This window comes from Neopsephotus bourkii, unplaced genomic scaffold, assembly GCF_033783945.1.
Source record: "Neopsephotus bourkii isolate Nb327-2 ecotype Australia unplaced genomic scaffold, CSIRO-AGI_Nbou_v1 NB_414, whole genome shotgun sequence".
Lineage (NCBI taxonomy): Eukaryota > Metazoa > Chordata > Aves > Psittaciformes > Psittacidae > Neopsephotus > Neopsephotus bourkii.
The window spans coordinates 1,260,475-1,280,006 of record NW_026900918.1 but is presented as its reverse complement, the minus strand read 5'-3'; the positions used below and the strand labels follow the sequence as shown (position 1 = coordinate 1,280,006).

Genomic DNA, 19,532 nt, shown 5'->3' with positions numbered 1-19,532 from the left:
AAGAAAATGTATCTGAACTTTGTAAAAAGAAATGTTTGCATTTTGTATTGTCTTTTTTTAATTATTAAATGGAATTTCTTGGTGTTGTGTTGATCTTTAAAAAAAAAGAACTGGCTCCAACACTTATTTTAAAGGTTTCTAACAGCAGGATCCAGAGCTGTTTTCATTGTTTTCCTCCCTCAGATGCTAAGACAAGCCCTTTCCAAGGGCATAAGGGTTTTTTTGCCCTAGAAGCTTAAATCCTGCACACTTCCATAAGCTCAACAGTCGTTACACAATGTAATTATTTATATACATTAACTAGCTGCAGTACAACTCATTTTTAGCCCAGAACATGGGAGTTGGACAGGGACCAGCTCAGAGGGAAGCAAAGGGGATGAAAGACCCTCTTGACCTGGGCCCCTCCGCTCCTCCCTGTCCCATGGGGCAGCTGAAGACACCCACCAGGTCCTCAAGAGCTGCTGCTGGGGGAGATCCCACGGCCCCAGGCACTGCTGGTGGAGGCACAGCAGGAGCCTCTGAATGCAAACACAGCCCAGGCCTGGCTGCCAGCAGGGACCAGCAGGGACAATCCGGGCGGTCCCTAAGGGTGTGGAGGAAACCTCCTGCCTCAGCTGGTGGTGAGCCCCGGGGGTGCCCGGGTAGGTGTGTGTTCACAGCTGGTGGGTGATGTGATGGTTGGAGGGCAAAGTGGTCAGGAAATGACCGAATCTCCAGTCCTTGGAAAAGCCAGGAGGTCAGCAAAGCCTTCACCTTGGCCTGTTTAGGATGCTGCTTGGCAGAATTCCTTGAGGAACGTTACTGAAGAACAGAGTGGTCCAGGAAGGCCGGATGCTCTTCAAGGTGCGGGAGCTGGTGGTCCCCATGTGCTGAAAACTGGTGACAAAAACCAGCCTGGTTCAACAGGGAGAAGCCTGGAGAAGAGAAGCTGTGTAGAGACCTCAGAGCAGCTTCCAGTGCCTGAAGGGGGCTACAAGGATGCTGCAGAGGGACTCTTCATCAGGGACTGCAGCGACAGGACAAGGGGTGATGGGTTCAGACTGAAACAGGGCAAGTTCAGGTTAGATCTAAGGCAGAAGCTCTTCCCCGTGAGGGTGCTGAGGCGCTGGCACAGGGTGCCCAGAGAAGCTGTGGCTGCCCCATCCCTGGCAGTGCTCAAGGCCAGGTTGGACACAGGGGCTTGGAGCAAGCTGCTCCAGTGGAAGGGGTCCCTGCCCGTGGCAGGGGGGTTGGAGCTGGAGGAGCTTTAAGGTCCCTTCCAACCCAAACCATTCCATGATTCTATGATATTGCTTGAACTCAGGAATAAAAGGAGTTCATCACCTGTGGAAAAAGGGATTGTTGCCCCATGAGGAGTACAAAGGATGTTATGTTATGTTATGTTATGTTATGTTACGTTACGTTACGTTACGTTACGTTATGTTATGTTATGTTATGCTATGTTATGTTATGTAGGGAGAAAGCTAGAAAGGTGAAGGCACAGATGGAGCTAAGTCTGACCACTGCCATAAAAGAGAATAAATGCTCTTACAAATGTATTAGCAGTAACAGGAAGGCCAAGGAGAACTTCCATCCTCTGCTGGATACCAGGGGAAACCTGGCGACTGAGGATGAGGAAAAGGCTGACGTAGTTCATGCCGCCTTTGCCTCAGTCTTCAGGAGGCACACCAGTCATCCTCAGGGTCCCCAGTCCCCTGAGCTGGATGGCAGAGACTGGAGCTGACTGAAGTCTCCATAATTCAGGAAGAAATGGTTAGAGACCTCCTGCTTCACTTGGATGTACACACGTCTATGGGGCTGGATGGGTTTCACCCAAGAGTGCAGAAGCTGGCAGAGGAGCTCGCTAAGCCACTCTCCAGCATCCATCAGTACCTCGGTCCAGTGGGCAGGTCCCAGAGGGTTGGAAGTTGGCCAAAAGGGCAACTCTACAACAAGGGTAGGAAGGAACCCTGGAAACTGCAGCTTCAGTGGGGGGAAGGTCACAGGGCAGATCATCCTGAGATCACAGAGCACATGTGAGAAACCGGGGGGATCAGGCTCAGGCAGCACGGGTTCGTGAAGGGCAGGTCCTGCCTGACCAACCCCATCTCTCACAAGGTGACCACCTGGCTGGTGAGGGAAAGGCCGCAGACATTGTCTGTTTGCACTTCAGGAAAGCATTGGACTGTCTCCCACAGCGTTCTGGGGACATGGCCTGGATAGGAGGATTCTTTGCTTGGCTGGAAACTGGCTGGGCAGCTGAGTCCAGAGTGGTGGTAAATGGTGTCCCGCAAGGCTCGGTGTTAGGGTCAGTGTTGTTTAATATCCTCATTGATGAGGGGCCTGAGGGCACCCTCCATCAGTTTGCAGATGACACTAAGTTGGATGGGAGCGTTGATCTGCTGGAGGGCAGGAGGCTCCACAGAGGGATCTGGGCAGGCTGGATCCATGGGCTGTGGCCAATGGGATGAGGGTCAACAAAGGCAAGTGCCAGGTCCGGCACTTGGGCCACAACAACCCCCTGCAACGCTCTGGGCCTGGGGAAGAGCAGCTTGAAAAGGAGCTGGGGGTGCTGAGTGATGGAGCTGAACAGGAGCAGCTTGTGCCCAGGCAGCCAAGCAGCCCCCAGCAACCTGCCCTGTACCAGCACCAGTGCGGCTGCAGGGCCAGGGCAGGGATTGAGCCCGTGCACTGGGCACTGGTGAGGCCGCACCTCGAATCCTGTGTTCAGCTCTGGGCCCCTCACTACAGGAGAGACATTGAGGGGCTGGAGCGGGGCCAGAGAAGGGCAGCGGAGCTGGGGCAGGGCCTGGAGCACAGTGTGATGGGGAAGGGCTGAGGGACCTGGGGGGTTCAGTGTGGAGAAGAGAAGGCTCAGGGGGGACCTGATGGCTGCCTCCAACTGCCTGAGGAGGATGGAGCCAGGAGGGGCTGGGCTCTGCTCCCAAGGAACAAGGGATGGGACAAGAGGAACCGGCCTCAAGCTGCACCAGGGCAGGTTTAGATGGAGCTGAGGAACAATTCCTGCCCCAGAGGGTGCTCAGGCATTGGAACAGGCTGCCCAGGGCACGGCTGCAGGCACCATCCCTGCAAGTGTTCACGTATCATGGAGACAAAGCCTCAGTGGTGGCCATAGCACTTCTGAGTCACAGGATTCTTATGACTTCAGGTAACACCAGCATAAGGGAAGTATCTCCTGCACTGGCAAGCTGGGGGCTCAAAGGGTTACACTGACTGTTGAGCACCATGCGCATTCAGCTGTGGGTACCCACCTCAGTTGTGCTTGCTCAGGATGCAAGTGGAGCTGTTCCCCCTCCCTGCCCTGCTCTGAATTCCCTCAGAAGCTCTGACAGCCTCATATTCTGCTCCAATTCATACCCATCAGCTCAACAGCACTGGAGAACTCTCGTGTTACAAGGAAGCAAAGAGCTCTTTGGCAAACCCTTCCCAACCAGTTCTGGAGAACACAAACAGATGAAGGTATCCTAAAAGTTTATTGCTGCCCCATTAATAAAGGCGCTGGGGCTTCCCCATGGTGCTCTTGATGTACAGAGCACGCACGTTCTGCCAGTTCTTCTTCAGCAAGGACACCAGGAAGTTGATGGCCAGGTGGATGTTGTAGACGAGTTCATCCTCTGTCATCTTCACGTGGCCAACGGCCACAGCCAGACAGAGCACCTGAGGGACAAGGACACCATGGTCACTGATGCAGTAAGAGGTTTTGTGGGGAAAAATGAAAGATTACAGCAAAGTGACCGACAAAATCACTGAACTAAGTGGGATATCAAATCCCCTTGTGTTTTGTCCACTGGACATGACTCCTCCACCTTATCTACGGGTGTTTCCACACAGCAAATTGTGTTTGGCACATGGCTCCCATGAACACGTCTGGCAGCATCTGGATGCCACCTCTGAACAGCACCTAGCTTCCTCAGAGAGCAAAGGGGCCTTAGAAATGAGCACTAGGACCTTCCAAAGATGGGGAAACTGGGAATGACACATAACACATGGTGCCGAAGAGGCGCTAGAGTGGGAGCAGACCTCTGTTTTAACCATGCTCCCACCAACCTGCTCATGGAGCAGTGTGGAATGTGTCCTGCAAACCTCTAGCCCCAGACAAGAACAGTTAGCTCCAAACTTCCTGTGAAGCACAGCCCCAGTTTCACTTTTTGCCTTGGCCACCAACCCTCTTTCCATGCACAAGAGGCTGAGAAGCCTCTGCCTGCCAGGCTGGATGAGGAGCTTGTAAGTCAGCGTTCCCCACAGGCACAAGACAAAGGGACTTATGAGCAAGCTGACAGGCAAAGTGTCACGACATCATTAGCTCAATTACTTAAAATGCTCCAGCATTTGGAAACTATCACATTTGCCCTGCCCTCCCAGTTGTGCCCCCAGGCACACAGCAGCTGGTGTCCAAGGGTGCACCACAGAGAGCAGAACTGTTAATTCTGAGTAACACCCACTTAAACCACTGAGACAAGATGCCTGAACAGGGTTAAAATAACCTGTTTTATGGAGCTCCTGTTCTGGGGAGTCAACTTGCTTTGACACCTCTTGACAGCAAGAGCAGACATCTCCAGAGCCACTTGCAGAGTCAAGTTCCAAACCTGCTTCTGGCAAAGCACTGAATTGCACACACCCACAGGGGCTGCACCCTGCAAATGTCACCCACTTGCTGTAGGAAGTGTTAATTATGACTGTGCTCTGCATTGAAACATCATCTCATCATCATCTGCTCTCACATCTTTCAGCCACATTATGAATTATGTCTCTTAGCCAGCAGCTGATGATGAGGGAGTCTCCTGGTCACCAGGCACTGTCTTAGGAAGGCACTCGAGGGACACCTACAGCCCAGCCCAGATATCGCAGCCATGTCTGAGTGACCACCCCAGTCACAGGCAGGAAGCTGCCCTGGAGAGGAAAAGCTCTGCCTTTACCTTCTTCATCTGAAACTTGATGGTAGATTTGACCTCATCAACCTTGGCCACCAGGTTCTCATTGTGAGTGAGAAGAGAAGGGAATTTGCCAGCTTTGTTCAGCCCTGGTCCCAGAATTCGAGGAATTTGCTTGATCAAGGACTCAGAAGCCAGGAAGGCGTCATACTTCTTGGCTGTGAGGAAAGAACCAACATGGGTAAGGATGGGCTCTCAGCTCTGACACCGAACTTGAGACTGTGCTGCTCCGTCTCCCTCAGCAGGCACCTTTTGACACTGAGTCCTGCCGACTTGAACCCAAGCTGGTTTTACCATTACTGTATCAGAACTTACTCCTGTCACAACAGCCAAACCCACCCGCACCCAGCTTCACCCCAACAGCACACTGAACTGTGCACAGCTCATTTCTCTGGAGAAAGTGGCATTTATTGAGCCAAAGGTGACCAACGCTTAACTCTGAGCTCCAAGAGCCTCCCACCACAGCCTAAGCACCTCTGGATGGGCAGATGTACCACACACCTTGGAGAGGCTGAGCTAGCAGCCATGGTATCCCATCTCATTTCCTTATTATGTACAATTTCATGGCTAATTATAGATTAAGCAGGAAGGTTTTCTTGTCTGCCTACGGTATGCACCATTTTGACCTTGCCTTTGCAGGGAGGTAAGGATTTTCTCTCTTAGTAAGTGAAAATATGCAAATTTCATTCCCTTCATGTAAATACTGCAGGACTAAATCCAGCTTTTGCCTCCAGCATCCCAAAGAGGAATGCGAAGAACACCAAGTAAGGGTGACACCAAAGACAGGAACATTTCGTGTACTCCTCCCTTCCAGAGGGCCTCCTCCTTCCAGGAGGGCTGACCTGTCACACCTCCTGCACTGCTAACTGTTGGCTTTTCAGGGTAGTTTCCAGCCTGATTGCTGTACTTGAGGCTGACTCTGGTCAGCTTCCTATTCCCTGCTGTTAACCACAACACAAAAACCTGAGCACATGGGAAGCCACCTTGCTTAGCCAGCCCTCCCATGTCAGCCAGGGCACTCTGAGCCCGACCCACACCAACACTCACCCAGCTTCTTCACCAGCTTCTTGTTTTTGTTGAGCTTTTTCAAAGCTTCTATGTCCATGTGAGGGATGTCAACTGCTTTGGCCTCATCACAGTGCTGCTGGTCCCCCAGCAGGCAGACAGAGAACTTGGGCCGTGGGGTTGACTTCAGCCTGGAGACAGAAGGTCTGAATTACTATAAACCTCCAGCACCACACACTCTTCCATGGGAGCCAACACAAGAGGTACCTTACCACAGTGCCTGGACCTCTTCCTTCACAGCTGCTAACCTGCCTTCCCCAGCAGGTCGGTGGGGACAGCACCCACCTCCCCTCATGTTTTAAGACCCAGGGTTGGGGTCCGTCCAGCCGCACCCGTTTAACTGGGGTGGGCTGAACTACCCGAGCGGTTCAGCGCCGCGTCCTCACACCGCAGCGGCCGTCCTGCCCCATGGCAGGGCCCGGCAGCGCAGAGGGGACACGGGCTGAAGGCTGGGTGGGAGCAAGAGAAGGCCGAACCTGACGGTGCCGGAGAAGCGCTTGTCTTTCTGCGGGTCGTAGTTCTTGAGGCTGATCTGCAGCTCCACCGTCTCCACAAACCTGAGGGACGGCAGAGCAGATGAGGGCACAGCCGGGCACGGCCCCGCGATACCCCGGTCCCGCCATAGCACAGGGCTCTTACTTGCGCTTCTTGACCTTGCTGCCCTGCAGCACCTCCTTCACCGCCTCGTACAGGGTGTCGCGGGAGACCTTGCTGCTGCGGGGGGGAGAAACAACGGGGGCTCAGGACGGACCCGGCCTGGACCTCCTGTGGGCTGCGGGGACGAGGCCGCTGAGCCCGCCCTGGCCCGCTCGCGCTCCCCCGCCATCGGCCCTCGTGTCCCGCTCCCCGCAGCCGCACGGCGGGCGCGGATGGCCGCGGATGGCAGGGGATGGCCGCGGATGGCCCAGCACGCCCGAACCCACCTCATGATGGCTCCAGCCTGACGAGCCCGAAAGGGGGCGGTGACTCCCGCCGCGAGATAAATAGGGGCAGGAATCTCGCGAGACTTGGGGTTCGCCATGCTGGGGGCGGTAAGGCGAGGCCGCCATGTTGAGAGTGGCCGGACCGGCTTCACCTCCCGGCTGCCCCGGTGGGCAGCCCGGCCCCATCGCCGCTGCTCAGCGCCAGCCGCGGATCCTGCCGCCCGGGCTGTGCCCGGCTGCGGAGGGACTGCCGCAAGGCACGACTCCTGAGGGGAACCTGTGGCTTCAATGTCAGTATTGCGCATGCGCCTCGTCGCTCTAGCACTAAGTTGGCCCTGCCGGCCCAGTTCCGGGGAGCGGAGTTGCTGTGCCCCGGAACCTGTATACCAAGCCAGCGGCTGCCGAGGAGCTGAGGGGGGTGTTGCTGTTATGCGTGTTGCGGGGTGGAGCGAGCAGGGGCCGGACCCGGACCCGGACCGCACAGCATGATGGTCAGGCGGCGGACTCGGTGCCGTCGCGTTTCCTCAGGTTGGTGGCGGAGGCTGGGGGAGGCCGGACGGCACGGGGTGAGATGGTGGCTGAGGGCCAGCGGTGCCCCGGCGAGCTGCTGCCGACGGACCCTTGGATAACAGCGTGAGGGGAGCCCCGCCGTGTGTCCCCGCCATCCCCCCCGAGCACTTGGGCCTGTCCCGCCGCTCCCCTCAGGGCTCGCCGTGGCACAAGGCCCGGCCCTGCCGCGGAGGCACGTCTTCTGTCACCCTCGGGCTGGCTTCGCGCTGCAGCCTACGCTTGGTTTTCCTCAGGCAGCGCCTGCCCCATCCCTTCCAGGGGGTTGCAGCCCCTCCAGCCGTTTGCATGGCAGCCACAGCAGCGCAGAGGGTCTTCTGTTCCCCAGCGACCCTGCTGTGACTGAGCGTTTGCTGGGGAATGAGCCGTAGTGCTTATCGGGAGGTGTCAGCACTAAAAGCTAAGCAGAATCTGCTGCGGTGAGTGAGGTGTCTGCAGGATGTAGGGAGCACTTAGGTTAAAGGGCATTGAGCATGGCACAGAGCCTGGCTGTGCCCACGGGTGCTGCAGTGTCAGGCTGAGTGGTCAGACTTGTTCCTGGAAATCAAAAGGGTAAAATATGAGGCTATCTCAGAGATTACTCGTGAAGGATCCAGTGCAGCTGCTTCTAAAGGTAACCAGCAAAGTGCCTTCAGTGAAACGCTCTTGTTGAGGTGTGGGTGTTTTAACATCATCTGCTATAGCCTGAAATTCGGTTCCTCAGAAGCCCAGGCATTGGACAGGAAAGGGAGGAGAGAAAACTTCCATGCACTAAGCTCATTGTCCTGCTCATCTTGCAGTACAGGACACCCTCCGCCTGTAGGTTCACACTTCAGAGTACTCAGAAACCTTTCCTGCAGGTCATATGGAGCATGGGAAGGGCTTGAATGGGGCGTTTACACTATCTCTAGGGACAGTCTGTCGATTCACTCACTTGATAAGCTTTATCTTATACTTACCTGTGGAATAGATTTACTCCTGCTTGCCATTGATACACACCCTTTGACCAGTTTAATCCTTTATAGTCTGAAAAATCATTTGCCATTTAAATATTTCTTAATGTGCAAAAGTGGCTATACATATGTTGGGTGAAAACAAAATTTGAATTGTTCTTTTTATTCAAGGCTTACAACAAGAACACAGCTCCTTTTTCCACAAAACCATTTGCTCTGTGTCCTGGTGCTCTCTACGAGCACACTGAGTAAAGTGAAATTCATGTCTGAGGACCAGCCATCGGGGCAGGATGGAGAGCTTGGGCCTGCAAACAGTGACCCTTAGTGACGGGATGACAGCCTACATTCAGCAGGCTGTCAAAGGTAATGGTTCCTTTGTGCTATGAATCATAGAATCATAGAGTAGTTAGGGTTAGGAAGGACCTTAAGATCATCCAGTTTAAGTCTCAAAGTGGCTTGATTGAGTCTGAAATTCAAGTCAGAACTTACCAAAAGTGCCCTTGTGTGCAAACCATGTGTGATTCCTTTGGACAGGAAGCTGACAGCTCTCTTAGATTTCCACAGTAATGCAGTAGAAATCAAACATGCCTCTGGTTGGAAATAAAGCTTTGGAGATGGGAGAGGTGTTGCTGTAGAAAATAAAGGTTCTGTTCAGACTAGAGTGAGCCCTGGAATAACTGGGAAAATGGAGTTCACACTATGACCTGCAGGACTCTATCCAACCCTGAAGCTAAGCAGGATGGTTTATTTCATTGAGATGCAGAGAATTTGATTCCCAGTAGCGCTTTTCTCACTCAAAGTGGGGTTGAGCTTGGTGTCGACTAACTGGGGAGAGAGTGCCTGCTCTGATTTTGGTGGTTGTGAGGTGCTGCTTCCTTCACCACCCACTGTTCCTGAGAAAAGGAACATGTTTTTTTTTCCCAGGCTGTAGAACAGGAAGGTTGAGTTGCAAGGCTTCATGTCCTGGGGATTCCTCTCCTGCTTTCCTTTCTGTGCAAACTTGATAAGTTTGTTACATGTGGAGTTGGACTGTCTTGAAACTACCAGGTTTTGTGATAACATGCCCCCCCTGACATTGTGCACCAGGTGAAAGCAACCTGGGCTCCTCATTTGTAGTGGGACAGAGCAATGTCCTCTCTGCATCAGATGATTTGGGAGCTAAAACATAGTATAGTTCAGAGTTACACTATTTGAAGAGTCCAGTGTTCACAGCCCATCAAGGGTGGCATCACTTTATGCCCCTTTATAACTTTTCCCCAAGAGTTTATCCTCCATCAAAGCAGAAGAAAATAAATGTCCAGGCCCTTGCTGATGCCAGTGAAAGCTCCTAGATTTTTTTTCCAAGCACAAGTATAATTGCTTTCTACTTTAGATCCAAAATACATAGCACACATCATTCTTTCTGCTTCTTGGCTCACAGAGCTGTGAAGAGCAGCTTATAAACAAACAATAACAGGTTCTTTGTCTTGTATCCTCTTGTCTAGGTAAAGGAAGCTCCAGCATTTCTAGGAAGTGCCTCTATGGCTATTCAGGGAAAAGCTTCATAAATAACAGCCTATCAGTAGCAGTTTCACTGTCTTCTGGGTACTGGTTTCCTTATGAACATGTAGCAAAGGGTACAGCTCATGGGACCAGGAAGACTGAGCTCTGCCGGCAGTGCTGGTGGCATTTTTTTAACTGTTTCAGATGGAAAGCTGGTTGAAGGACAAGTCATCGAACTCGAAGATGGGACCACGGCTTATATCCAACAGGTGACAGTTGAGAAAGGTGAGGACCATAAATTCACCTTTTGCTTTTTAGAAGGATGTTGTAACTGCAGTTGTCTGTATTCCAACAGTGGGGCTCCTCTATTAGCTCGAGCTTTAAGAAGTCCATACAGGCATAGGGTTTTTTGTCCCTTGCCCATGGTTTTGAAGTTGAATGAGCAAGGACACAGAACATGTGATTTCCTGCAATCTGACAAGGCCATTTTGCTGGTGGTGTAAGCATCAGTTTAAGTGTTGTTTCACCTGTGGGCTCTCCCACAGTTGCCAGTCTGGCATCACAAGTCTGCAGGCAAGGCCAGGAGCTGTGTGCTGTGTTTGTGCCAACTACAGAGCCCAAACAAAGTGTGCTTCCTGTGGGAGCAGCTGGACAGGAATTTCCTCTGAACCAGGAGATAATATATTCTGCAATAGGTGTTTGGGTATGTGGGGTTGTTGGAAGCAATGACCCATTAGCCAATGTCACCTCTGAAATGAGGCTACATTAAATAATCTGAGTGGTGTTGGGAATTCAGTTCATGTGGCAGGCACCAGAGTGGCACAGAGGAATCCTCTCTGACCATGGTAAGATGTAAACGGGCAGGTAGAAAGAGCTCTGTGGCTCTGGGCAGTTCTTCCTTCACTCTCCAAAGCTTCTTGTGAGCCGCCTCCCTTATCTGTTCCTAAATGGTTGCTTGAAATCACTTTGTGTTCTTGGCTGTGCCACTTTCCTCCTTTCATCCTCTTCCCTGCCTCCAAACACACAGTGAGAGGGGTTTTCCTTCTCACCAGTTTCCCCTGCTATGGGATGTTTGTGTTCTCCTTTACACACACCTGTGCCAAAGCCATCACAGAATAGTTTGGGTTGGAAAGGACCTTAAGATCATTCAGTTTCACCCCCCCCTGCCATGGGCAGGGACACCTCACACTAAACCATGGCACCCAAGGCTCTGTCCAGCCTGGCCTTGAACAACGCCAGGAATGGAGCATTCACAACTTCCCTGGGCAACCCATTCCAGTGCCTCACCACCCTCACAGTAAAGAACTTCTTCCCTATGTCCAGTCTAAACTTCCACTGTTCAAGTTCTAACCAGTTACCCCTTGTCCTATCACTACAGTTCCTACACTTCTTAATGAAGGGTCCCTCCCCAGCCCCCTTCAGATACTGGAAGGCTGCTATCATTTGTGTGTGGGGCATTAGTTGGCATTTTTAATGGGTGATACTCTGCATTTAGCCCAATGAGCTAAAGAAGTGTGGCAAAGCTATGCATGAAGCCTTAAAAACATCATAATTCGTGTTGGAAGGGCTCAAATGGCATCTTAAAACCTATAGGTGTGGTTGACTTTCAGTGGAAGCAGGCAGCCCTGCTGTGTACTCCTCTGTGTACAGAGGAATGAATGGTTTGTGAGCTTCCCCTCTGTTCTGTCTGAGTGTTCCAGTAAGGTGTGTGTATCTTTTTGTTCTCTCTTAGAGTCTGTGGCTTTTGAAGATGGTCAGCCAGTGGTGTTGGAAGATGGCAGTATGGCCTACATACACGATGCAGCTAAAGGTAACGAGCATTCCCTGTTCTTCCCTTGGCAGCTGGAGTAGAAGCTGTTACATAGTTCCAAGGCTGTAGATAGCCCAGGAGATGAAGAGTGCTTCTTACTCAGCAGCCTTTTCACGCTGGATTTGTTGGTTTCCTCTTTCCTCTTACAGAGTGTTATGACCCCAACACCTTCGAGGCTGTCCAGCTGGAGGATGGCTCCACTGCCTACATACACCGTCCTGTCATTGTGCCACCAGGCAGCACCATCCTGGAAGTGCAGACAGAAACTGGGCTGGAGGAGTTGGCTGGAGAGGAGGAAGATGATGCCTTTGATGTGGAGACCATTAATGCATTAAAGCAGTACACCAGTAAGGTAAGGACACAGTTCTTCTTTCATGGTCTGGGTGTAGTAGTCCACATGTGGTCTGAGGTTGGAGTGTCCTCGCTTCATTAGTGCTTCTGTGTATTTGTTTTTCAGCACTGCCACCTTTGAGAAGAGAAACTGGACAGGGCTCCAGTGAGGGCACCACTCACAATAGGTGACACTTGAGGACCTAGAGCAGGACAGTTTTCTGCTGGACCCTCTAGCTAGCTCCTGCAGAGTGCTGAGCCTACCACCCTTAACCTGCTGCAGGCACACATTTGGGAAGAGCAGAGCTGCTGTATACAGCTTGGATTGCTTTCTTCCTTGCTTTAAATGTCCCTCCTTGTAGGTGTTCTCTTCGTGTTTGCCTGGCTTCCCTGAGTATGATGTTCCCTTCCACAGATTATCCAGGCAGCAGATCAAGACTAGCATTTTACGTGTCAGGAGTGCATAAGTTATGACCACTGTCCATCAGGTTGACAGAGACCTTAAAACCCAGAATAGCTTCACATCTGATGTGTTGTCACTGCAGTGCTCCATCTGAATATCTTGAGTGCTGCCATTTTCTCCCGTCTTCATGGTGTTGCATGAGAAGGGGCTACCTGGAGCATGCTGATAGAGTGTTCAGCTGGGCAGCAGTAAGATTTGCCCATGGAGACCTTTCTGCTGTGGTATGACCTCACTCTCTGGAGAAGAGTGTGGTGTCACTGTAGATAGAAGTGCTTCCTGCTTGGGGTGCTTGTCTGCTCCACACCGTACAAGGAGGCATGAACAGTGCTGTGCTTCTTTACTTGCAGGCTTCTGACAAGGAAGAGGAGGGAGTGACAGACCCCTGCCACACGAAGAGCAAGGACTCCAGCAATGTCTCTTCCCAGGTCTGAATTTCTTAGTGATGCATTCCTGAAACTAGGCCAAAAACTCCTCTTCATGCAGAGCACTTTGCCAGGTAGTAGTTAGCAAAGCTTTGTGGCTTCTCTGCAAAGTTAGCAAATACATTAGCTACAGGTTTTACAAATGAGCTAAGGGAAGCACAAAGAGGTAAGTTATGTGTGGGAGAATAGCCAGTGTGAACTTTGGGGTGGGAATGGGAAATGCTGGTTCCTAGACCTGTGTTCTGTCACATGGGTTGCATCATATGTGTACAAGCTGTGTTTGTAAGGACATGTGAGGATGCCTAGGGGCTGGCACAGGGTGCCCAGAGAAGCTGTGGCTGCTCCATCCCTGGCAGTGTTCAAGGCCAGGTTGGACACAGGGGTTAGAGCAAGCTGTTCTAGTAGAAGGTATCCCTGCCCATGGCAGAGGGTTGGAACTAGATGATCTTAAGGTCCTTTCCAACCCAAACCATTCCATGATTCTGTGTTTTTGTGAGGATAACTGAAGGAGTGCATACGTATAGCAAAGAGGGGAATTATTTATGTGGGATTCACAAAACCTGCTGTAGTGGCTCATTGAATTAACTCCCATACATCTTTTGGCAGGATTTGCAGGAGGAGGAAGTGCAGAGCAGTGAGAAGAGGCCGCAGGTTGGCAGCAAAGCTTTCCGCTGTGGGTACAAAGGCTGTGGCCGCCTCTATACCACCGCCCATCATCTAAAGGTAAAGCAGATAATATCCAGTCATGCAGACCAGACACATCCCCGTGTTACGGTGCCAGGTTGGAATGCTGCTATGGAAAAGCCTGAGTTGTATGTTTGGCTCCCCAAGAGATCCAGATGTGTAACTACCCAAGGTGAAGTCCAGCAGAGAACTTCAGATTCTCCCCACCAGCTAGATTTCTCCACACTCTGTCCTTTCCTCCTTGTCTTGGACTTCATTTTAGGAACCTGTTCTTTCTTTTTCCAGGTCCATGAGCGCGTTCACACGGGTGACAAGCCGTATACGTGTGACTTCCCAAGCTGTGGGAAAGCATTTGCTACAGGTAGCAGTTTCTCTTCTGAATAAATTTTGTTTTCTGTCCAGTCCAAACCACTCTTGAGCATCAGCCCTGGCTCTTTTTCCAGCTGAGCACAATGAGCATAGCTTTTAAAGCCTTCTGAGAAGGAATTTAAAGCCTTCTGTAGAAGGAATTGTAGGAGACTGAGACTTGATTGCTGATGAACAGATTTGAGCTACGAGAAGCAGCCGAGTTATCAGTTGTGTTGTGAGGCTGTTTGGGTATTTTTTGTCCTTCAGCTATGCAGGCACAGGACAGACATCCAAAAATGCATGAGCTGAGAGGTGATACACAGCTTGTCAGGTTATTTCCTTCTTGTTATAAAACTAATCATGGTTTTTTTCCTGGACAGGATATGGGCTGAAGAGCCACATGAGAACACATACTGGTGAGAAACCATACAAGTGCCCAGAAGATGTGTGTAGCAAAGCCTTCAAAACCTCTGGGGATCTTCAGAAACACATCCGGACACACACAGGTGAGCAGTACAGGAGGAGAACTGAGCTGCTTCTTGAAAGGGTCGTCCAAGGTACTCCAAGTAATGCTTCAGCCTTTGTCCAGGATGTGCCTATGAATCCTGGGTGAAACAAGGCAGACCTGAAGCTGTCTTCAGAAAGAAGTAGATGGGTTGTAGAAGTAGTACTAGGGATTCTTGGCTATGTTACAAACAACACAGCAAAATGGGTAGTGGTGCCAGTGCTGCTAGAGAAATATGCCAGCATTTGGATCTGATTGAGGTCTTGTTGTTGTAATACTGTAGAGGAGGGAATTTGAGGTTGGATATAAGGCAGAAGCTCTTCCCTGTGAGGGTGCTGAGGCGCTGGCACAGGGTGCCCAGAGAAGCTGTGGCTGCCCCATCCCTGGCAGTGCTCAAGGCCAGGTTGGACACAGGGGCTTGGAGCAAGCTGCTCCAGTGGAAGGGGTCCCTGCCTGTGGCAGGGGTGGGAGCTGGAGGAGCTTTAGGGTTCCTTCCAATCCAAACCATTCCATGATACAAGTGTCCAGGGCATTCCAGGTAGCTGAACTGTAGCAGGACTCTCATCCACGTTACTCTTCATGCAGGTGAACGGCCCTTCAAGTGCCCCTTTGTGGGCTGTGGCCGCTCTTTTACCACATCCAACATCCGGAAGGTTCACATCCGAACACACACAGGCGAGCGGCCGTACATGTGTCCCGAGCCCAACTGCGGGAGAGGTTTCACCAGTGCCACCAATTACAAGAACCACATGAGAATCCACACAGGTAAGAGGAGAGGGGGAAGCATGGACAGCTGCTTCCCAGTCAGCCAGCTGTATTGACAGCCTGTGGTGGCTGGGTAGTCTGTGGGACTGAAATGGCATTTCCAGGCATTGCAGGGGTAGATCTGGGGGTAGCCAGAGAGTTACAGGAAACGAGTCACTTTATTGGGCTGATTATTGTTTCACTGGTCTGTCTCCAGCTATTTGCTCTTCATGGGCATGAGGAGGACAAGAGGAAACTGCCTCAGGCTGCGCCAGGGGAGGTTTAAACTGGACATTAGGAACAATTCCTTCCCCAAAGGGTGCTCAGGCATTGGAACAGGCTGCCCAGGGCAGGGCTGCAGTCACCGTCCCTGCAAGTGTTCACACAGTGTGTAGCCGAGGCTCTCAGTGCCACGGGTTAGTGGTGGCCTTTGCAATGCTGGGGAACAGTTGGACTTGATCTTAAAGATCTTTTCCAACCTGGTTGATTGTATGAGGAGGGTGAGTGGGTCAAGCTCTGCTCTGTGGCCTCTGCCCTAGGAGAGAAGCCGTACATGTGCACTGTGCCAGGCTGTGGAAAGCGCTTCACTGAGTACTCCAGCCTCTACAAACACCATGTGGTGCACACCCACTGCAAACCCTACACCTGCAGTTGCTGTGGCAAGACCTACCGCCAGGCCTCCACGCTGGCCATGCACAAGCGCAGCAGCCACGAGGTGGAGGCCACGGAGGAGAGTGAACAGGCCCTCTACGAACAGCAGCAGCTGGAGGGTGAGCAACCAACCACTGTCCTGCCACCTGTGACAGGCTTTTGGGTCATTCCTGCATCAGGAATGTGGCAAAGGGGAGAGGAGTGACAGCAAGAGCTTCCAGCTGCTCCCCTCTCGGAGCCAGATCTGTGCTGTGGCCTCCTGCCTCCCTTATAAAAACCAGATCTGTGTCACAGACAAGAGAAGAGGGCTTCCCATGGTACTTACTCTATGTCACGGGTTGGGAGTGGGCTCCTGCCTATTCTTTAGTACAGGGAGAGGTAGACTCTCCCTCCTAGGCCAACACTGGGCTGTTGTCATGATCCTCTGCGCTGGCACCAGGCAGGTCCCAGGGTCAGGAGTGTGCCTTCACACTCTGATGAGCACATCTCATCCCTTTTACTCTTTGCTTTTTCTGACTCAGCTGCTGCTGCTGCTGAGAGGGGCTCCCCTCTAAAGAGCCAGCATACTGCGTTCCTGTCAGAGGTGGAAGAAAATGAAGAGGAGGAGGAAGATGAAGATGAAATAGCTGCACAGGTCTCAATCATCTCTCAGAATGAGACAGAGCAGGTATGGACACTGACAGCCTCCAGCATGTGGGTAACAGCAGTTACCTGCGTGACATTTGCCTCTGCCCAGACTTGGTGTTCTCTTCATGGCTTTTTATCAGCATAAAACAGACCCTTCATGGCTTCACGAGCTCTGTCTGTCCTGAGGGCTCCCTCCTTACAGCTTTACTCCACTGCTGCAGCCTGGATGTGAAGGGTAAAGAAAGCTCCTCTGCTACCTGACTCGGGGTCTCGTGGGTGTTTGCCCAGGCTTGGCGCAGTGCCTGGCAGCCCTCACCTTCCCAACAGCAGTCAGGAGGCAGCTTCCAGTCCCTGCTGACACAGGCTGGATTTGGAGATTGGTTTTTCATTGGATACAGCAGTGCTTTTCTTCTACTTCCCTCCACCAGCTGCCTGTGTGCCAACTGGGAAACACTCCCTTCTGTGGCATGGGGCAGAGGAGACAGGCACCATGAGTAACGCTTGTTTCTGCTCTGTCTGAGGTGCTCCCTGCTGCAGCAAGGCAGGAGCTGCCCTCAGAGCATGGAGAAAAGACACTCAGTGGGAAGGGGAGGTGCAGAATAAGGGGAAGGGGCTGGAGCCCTGAAGTCTTCCGAGTTCTCCATTGATCTTGTCCACAACCCTGGGCAGTCTTTGGAGTTCTTTGTGCCGTGGAGAGAATATTTTGTCTTTAGTGAACCCTTTGTGTTGTTAGACTTGGGAGCTGTGTAAGGCTTCCTGAGAAGTCATCCTGGCTGAGAGTATCCACTGTTGTTCCACCCAGGTCAGTTTGTCACGAGAAGACCTGCAGGCCCTGGGCAGTGCTGTCAGCATGGTGACACAGAGCGGTCCCCTCCCCGGACCCGAAGAGGAGCTGGTGGGTGATGGCACACACACCGTGACTGTGGCCAACACCAATGGCATCGAGACACTGCCGGTACAGATAAAGCTGGGAATGTCCCTTTTATCCTGCAGAGAAACAGCCTGCTGGAAGGGAACTGCACTGGTGTTTTTAATCTTAACTTTTCCAGGTTACCATAGTCACTTCTGGGGCAGTTGTATCTGAGGAATCAGCCATCACCCCCCTCCGTCATCAGCAGGTGGCTTTGCTGGCTACTGCCAACGGCACCCACATTGCAGTGCAGGTACCACACAGCTCCTGCCATGTTTCCCTTCATTCCCCCATCCACCCACTGGCTTCAGCACCTTCCCTAGTGCTCCTGCTGCATCGCCTCTTGTCTAGGGCTTCTTCACTCCCAGATGCCCTGTGTATAGAGGAGAGTAGGGATACACTCCTTGGATTGCAGAATGCTCCTTTGTAACCAGCCTTGCTGCATGCTAGCCATGTCTCTTTTCTGCTTTGCCCCTCTGCTTCATACCTGGGTCACCCACTGCGACCCCTCACACCTCTGTTCTGCTGGGGGCAGCCCCCACCTCTTGAGCCCACCTTTTGGGAGCACAGTGTTCTCTTTCTCTTTCCTCCTAGCTAGAAGAGCAGCAGAGCCTGGAGGAAGCCATCAGCATGGCTGCAGCAGCAATGCAGTATGAACCTGTGACACTTGATGCAGCTGTGTCTGAGAATGGGTGCTGAGCCCCTGCAGAGCCTCCCAGGCGGGCAGAGAAGGCAGCCCCAGCCTGTTCTCCACAGGGATGGTGGGAGCTGCTGGAACCAGGATGGCCAGCATGGAGAAGAGGTGCAGTACGTGAGCAATGGAAGGTGTCAGAGCAGCTGGCAGTGGCTGCACCACGCAGCTGGTGAGAGCTCATGCATTGGGCTACAGGAGTCACCCTGTTCAATGGGCTCTTCCCTCCGAGGATGGGTGGCAAAGGCTGCTGCCTTCTCTTGGAGGCTCCACTGTTTTCCTGCACTCTGAGCAGCAACTTCGCTGCTGCTTGCCTTGGGCACTGACTGCCTCTGTCTGAAGATGGTAGATGGTGTCTTCTAGTTCACAGCTAAGATCTCCAAGACCTGCCAGTCCTCGGCAGTAGAGGTGAAGCCACAGAGATCTCAGCAGTCTCAGTGTGCAAAATAGTTTCGGAGAGGCACGTTTCCTGCCCTCTCCCTCTAGGAACAGCTCCTCTTTCCTGCCCACCCCTCAGGTAAGGGGCATGTGGGCAGTGTTTGTACAGAAGCATTGAAGCCCCATCAAATCAAGCCTGGGCTGTCCAGGGCTCTGTGTCTGGAGCAGTGACCTGGTGCAGGGTGAGCATCCGGGCTGGCTTCGGCAGGAATTCTCCCATCTCTGTCACACTCTTGAGCAAACTTCCCTGGCAGACTCAGTGCTGTGGAGCAGAGCAAAGCATTCCCTCCACTGAAGCCAACCAGCTGAGCCAGGCTTGGATGTAAATACTGAGTTGAAATAAAAACAAACTGAAACTTTTCTTTCTGAAAAGAAGCACCTTCTCTCTTTCAGTTCCCTGGGCCAGAGGCTGGCAGAGGGTGGATGAATGTTACCAGGTCAGGATTAAGGAAGTTCTGGAGATTTATAGAATTCACAGAATCAGAATGGTTTGGTTTGGAAGGGACCTTCAGGATCATCTGGTTTTGAATTGGCCAGCAGTGTCCTGCCAGAGCTACTGAGGAGGTCAATTAACATGACATGTTGCAGCCTCTCAGCTCCCAGAGTGTCTTGGAGGGGCTGAGAGCTGTCTCTTGAATCTTATCTCAGATCAGGCATTGGCTTTTCCCCAGACTCCTGCAACCCTAGCTTGAGGGAATTGTGTCAATACAAGAAAGTGGCTGTGAAGGAATCCTGCAGCCCTCAGAGCTCAGGGGAGAGACATGGGCTGGCTCATCATCCCCATGGGAGGATTCCTCATCCTCTCCAGTGGGGCAGCTTGTGGACAAAGTGCCAGAAAATCATTTAGGTTGAAAGAGATGTTTAAGATCAAGTCCAACCTTAACCCCCATCCCAGTGGGGACTCCCAGCAATCACATGCTTTCTTATGGATGTACCCAAGGTGTTTGCAGAGGGTGAGGTTCTGCAGGTGTGGAACAGGCATAACCCGGGAAGGCTGCTGCAGGCTGTC

At 52.2% G+C, this 19,532-nt stretch overlaps 2 protein-coding genes across 7 annotated transcripts; one reads left to right on the top strand and one right to left on the bottom strand.

Moving 5' to 3' along the window:
• Window positions 1-3,454: 3,454 nt before the first annotated feature.
• On the bottom strand, window positions 3,455-18,029 carry RPL10A (ribosomal protein L10a). 2 transcript variants are annotated; one of them, XM_061349499.1, is made up of 6 exons: window positions 18,024-18,029; window positions 6,636-6,712; window positions 6,473-6,553; window positions 5,979-6,127; window positions 4,917-5,089; window positions 3,455-3,657 (listed from the first exon to the last, which is right to left on the bottom strand). In XM_061349499.1, exons 1-6 carry the CDS (start codon window positions 18,024-18,026, stop codon window positions 3,487-3,489), a joined length of 654 nt encoding a protein of 217 aa, XP_061205483.1. In that variant the 5' UTR covers window positions 18,027-18,029; the 3' UTR covers window positions 3,455-3,486. The 2 variants fall into 2 exon arrangements, with proteins under 2 accessions (XP_061205483.1, XP_061205484.1); XM_061349500.1 differs by lacking the exons at window positions 6,473-6,553; window positions 6,636-6,712; window positions 18,024-18,029 and adding an exon at window positions 6,209-6,454.
• Window positions 7,382-18,883, top strand: ZNF76 (zinc finger protein 76). 5 transcript variants are annotated; one of them, XM_061349487.1, is made up of 15 exons: window positions 7,382-7,447; window positions 8,590-8,781; window positions 10,105-10,185; window positions 11,633-11,710; window positions 11,860-12,062; window positions 12,851-12,928; window positions 13,532-13,648; window positions 13,895-13,970; window positions 14,338-14,463; window positions 15,048-15,227; window positions 15,746-15,976; window positions 16,379-16,524; window positions 17,287-17,439; window positions 17,534-17,647; window positions 17,989-18,883. In XM_061349487.1, the coding sequence occupies exons 2-15, from the start codon at window positions 8,709-8,711 to the stop codon at window positions 18,091-18,093; spliced, it is 1,761 nt and encodes a 586-aa protein (XP_061205471.1). In that variant the 5' UTR covers window positions 7,382-7,447; window positions 8,590-8,708; the 3' UTR covers window positions 18,094-18,883. The 5 variants fall into 5 exon arrangements, with proteins under 5 accessions (XP_061205471.1, XP_061205472.1, XP_061205473.1 ...); XM_061349488.1 differs by lacking the exon at window positions 7,382-7,447 and adding an exon at window positions 7,587-7,905; XM_061349489.1 differs by lacking the exon at window positions 7,382-7,447 and adding an exon at window positions 8,184-8,284 and having other exon boundaries at window positions 13,541-13,648.
• Window positions 18,884-19,532: the final 649 nt, after the last annotated feature.